Genomic DNA, 3620 nt, shown 5'->3' with positions numbered 1-3620 from the left:
ATCAAAGTGTTTTATCTATTATTAATCTCTAAGCGAGTTACAAAATTTATAATAAATTTAGAACAGTACTTGTTTTATTTTAATATTGATATTATATAGGTTATATTATACATGTCATGCATATTAATAAACTTGTTTGGTTTATCTTTTATAATAGATTGATAAGTTTGATGGACTACCAAACATGCTTTGTGCAAAGTGTGCTTACCGTACTGATGCATTCTATGATTTTAAATTGCAAGTTCAAGCTACTGAAAAGAAACTTCGCAAAATGTTTGAAACACAAATTCGTTATGCCATAAAGGTAAGAGACTTGTAGCCTTTGTAGTTACATAATAAAGATTTATTTTATAATAAAATCTTCAGTCTTTTTTTTACTACTATGATTTAAAAAATTAATGTAAAGCTCTAAAGCATTTCTTGTTGAATGATTGATATATTAGATCTCCAGCTTTATAACACAATCATTTAAAGCAATTTCTAATAATGCTGAACATATGTTTGCATTGTTTAATTTCGTATTAAAACAGTTCTTATAGGTTATGAAAAATGTCATGTGTCCTCTTCCAATATTTTTCTTTCCTCTGTTATGTGTTAAAAGAGGAAGGATTTTCTTCAGTAGTATTTTTCTTTGAAAGTAGTATTACTTTCTTATTATTTTAATTATTTTTTATATTGTTCCGAATGGTTGTTCGAGATGAAACTTGGTGGGGTTATGAGGGATGTGAAAGTACTCGAAATATAAAATCTTAGCTACGGGAAATCACCCGTTCGGAAGATACAGATTCTAACCTAACTCAGCCCTTTTCTCGAGAACGGGTTAGTGTGGGATTTTTACCCACTAAAACTTCCACGGGGACGCACGTTATGAAGGCCCACGGCCACTAATACGAACGCCCTCTAGGCACTTTGCGAAGCAAATAGCAGTCCATTACACTATTTAAAGCATATAAACAAATCACAACAATTCGATGTTGATTCTAAGTTCATTCAAACTGCAATTAAGTACACAAAGTACATAATTAGCAAGCAAATAGCGTAGAAAATGCCTTACACATGAGAACCTGTATCTTCCGAACGGGGGAATTCCCGAAAAGAAATGTACATAGATGAAATAAACATTTGATTAGCAGTATTTTGACTATTCCGTATTTCAAAGTGAAGAATACTTCTTAGATCTATTAGCCTTGGTGTATAGCAAATATTACATTATTTTGATCCATTTTGATTCATTGTATTATAGAAGAAGATGTACAGTTAAGCACAAAAATATCACGCATTTCGAAATAATAAAAACCAAATGCTTATCTTTAAGCATCTATCATTTAAAGATTGAATAACTCTCTTTATTCTGCTCAATTCATCAATCCTTGATATGTTATACTCTTATGACTTATGATGAAATTTCTTAACTTCATCGTAGGGTGTAGTTGCATGTACATAATTGGCAAATATTAATGTCGTGTCCAACTGGTTGCTATTGACTTTCAGGAAGAAGCAATTAGCAATGATTTTGAGCCAGACAGTTCGGAACAATCGAACGAATTGTTACAGGCGAAACTGTTAGATGACAAACAGGATATTAAGCCCTTAAGTAATGCAGATAGTTCGGAGGAATTTTTACCGGGAGAAATGAATATGAACGATAAAGGTGAACAATTCGACATGTCTGAATTAGTGGAAGAAAGCGAGGAATTTAATAAGGCCGAAATATCCGAGTTAAGAGGTATTATTATTTCGAAATTGTCAGAGGCAGAGGTTGATCCAGAGAAACGATTGAAAGGCGAGATACCCGATGAAATTTCGAAAATTTTTGAATCTCAGCAATTAGATTATACGATAATGTATATACCGGAAGAGGATGTTTCTTTGGAAGACGTGGGGCATGTAAATACTGATAACTCGGTTTCCTGCGATCCTATTAAATTAGATGACAATAAAGAAATGATCGAAACTAGTTGTAATGGTGAGCTCTTAGACGAACCTATGGGTAGCGAGGAATTTTTGAATGCTGTGTGCAACGAGAAAAATGTAGAAATGGAAACTAGTAGAATACACAACGACAAGATTGCGATACTGGAAGAAAAATCGAGGGAAAGAATGAACGGTAAACATATACGAAAAGTTTCGTTAGAAGTGCATCCTCACGCGGATGATAGCGAGGACTCAGATTCTGATTATTTCGTTGACCCAAAAGACAATATATTGGGTAGTTTGAACGACACGATAACGAGAATAAAAGAGATTAAACTGGAGGACGACGTGGTACAGTATCAATGTACTTTGTGCTTGCAAAATTACGACAAGCTGACCGGAGTTTTATTGCATACTATAGACAATCACGTGCCGAGTAGCGGGCCGTTCTTCTGTGTGGTATGTGAGAAAGACTGCGAGAGTCATAGAGAATTACGAACGCATGTGAAAACGCATACCGGCCAGTTCCCTTATTCCTGTTTCATATGTAGCAAAGCGTATGCGATGAAAAGGTATCTAAAAAGGCATATGGTTTGCCATACGGATTTCCCGAGATACAGGTGTCCAAAGTGTGGGCTGAGATTCAAAATCAAGTCAGAGTTAGAGTCTCACATTACCACGCATATACGTGGTGCACCTTATGCCTGTAGCCAATGTCCACGACTGTTCAATCATAAGGGTAACTACAAGCGACACTTGATCACTCATTTGGACCCTCAAGGTCTTCATCTACCCAAATATCCCTGTAAAGTCTGTGGGAAACGATTTCTAAATAATCGTACTTTGGAGACTCATATGCGTGTTCATACTGGTGAAAAACCGTTCAAATGCGATGTTTGCGGACGATCATTTTCGCAACAAGGCAACTTGTTGAATCACGTAAGGATCCATTCGAATCCTCGAAGTTACACGTGTGAAGTTTGCGGAAAACGATTTAACCAAAGGGCAACTCTGAGAGATCATAGTCTTCTCCATACGGGAGAGAAACCGTATGTCTGTAATGTTTGTGGAATAGCGTTCACGTTTAGCGCCGCGTTGAGACGTCACATGTGGACTCATACTGGTGGAAAACCGTTCGGATGTGAAATCTGTAGTGCTCGTTTCGTTGGAAAGTATGATCTACGACGACACATGAGGATACACACCGACAGACCTAAAACAAAACGAAGGAAAAATGTAATTAAGTCGAGCAGCGAGCAAGAGACTAAAGAAGAGAACGGTGTAATTTCCGATCACCCTGATACAGACACCGTTCTGATAGAACAGGTTCTACTAACTCAGGATGTCACACAGGTTGTACAGCAACAAGAGTCTGAGAAAGAAAATGTGGATGCTCTTTTTAATCTTATACAATATGGATAGTAGTGTTTCCCGTTTTCCGTTCTTACTGTATAAACACCAACTACAAGTTCTGATTTCTTTTATTATTTCAAAGTATTTTCAAGTTGGAATATGCAATTTTTCTGAAATTAAATCATAAAGTAACTGTCAACTGAAACAAATGTCAAGCAGCATATTTAAACTCGTATATTGTGTAATTCAAAAACGACGAATTAACGCTATAAACTTTATATTTAATGAAAGTATTACATAGTTGTATATAACATTTGTGAATTAACGTTAACAATGGATATTTACGATTTTTA

At 35.6% G+C, this 3620-nt stretch overlaps 1 protein-coding gene across 1 annotated transcript in view; it reads left to right on the top strand.

Annotated features, from left to right (window-relative positions):
* LOC108576894 (zinc finger protein 2 homolog) overlaps positions 1-3368 on the top strand; it is a 3809-nt gene extending 441 nt beyond the window's left edge. The window contains exons 2-3 of the mRNA XM_017939961.1: positions 158-304; positions 1492-3368. Of these exons, the coding sequence (XP_017795450.1) occupies positions 158-304; positions 1492-3336 (1992 nt within the window). The 3' untranslated portion in view covers positions 3337-3368. The remainder of the gene's footprint in view (positions 1-157; positions 305-1491) is intronic.
* Positions 3369-3620: the final 252 nt, after the last annotated feature.

Source organism: Habropoda laboriosa, unplaced genomic scaffold (assembly GCF_001263275.1).
Source record: "Habropoda laboriosa isolate 0110345459 unplaced genomic scaffold, ASM126327v1 scaffold561, whole genome shotgun sequence".
Classification (NCBI taxonomy): Eukaryota; Metazoa; Arthropoda; class Insecta; order Hymenoptera; family Apidae; genus Habropoda; species Habropoda laboriosa.
This window is presented reverse-complemented; position numbering and strand designations above follow the sequence as displayed.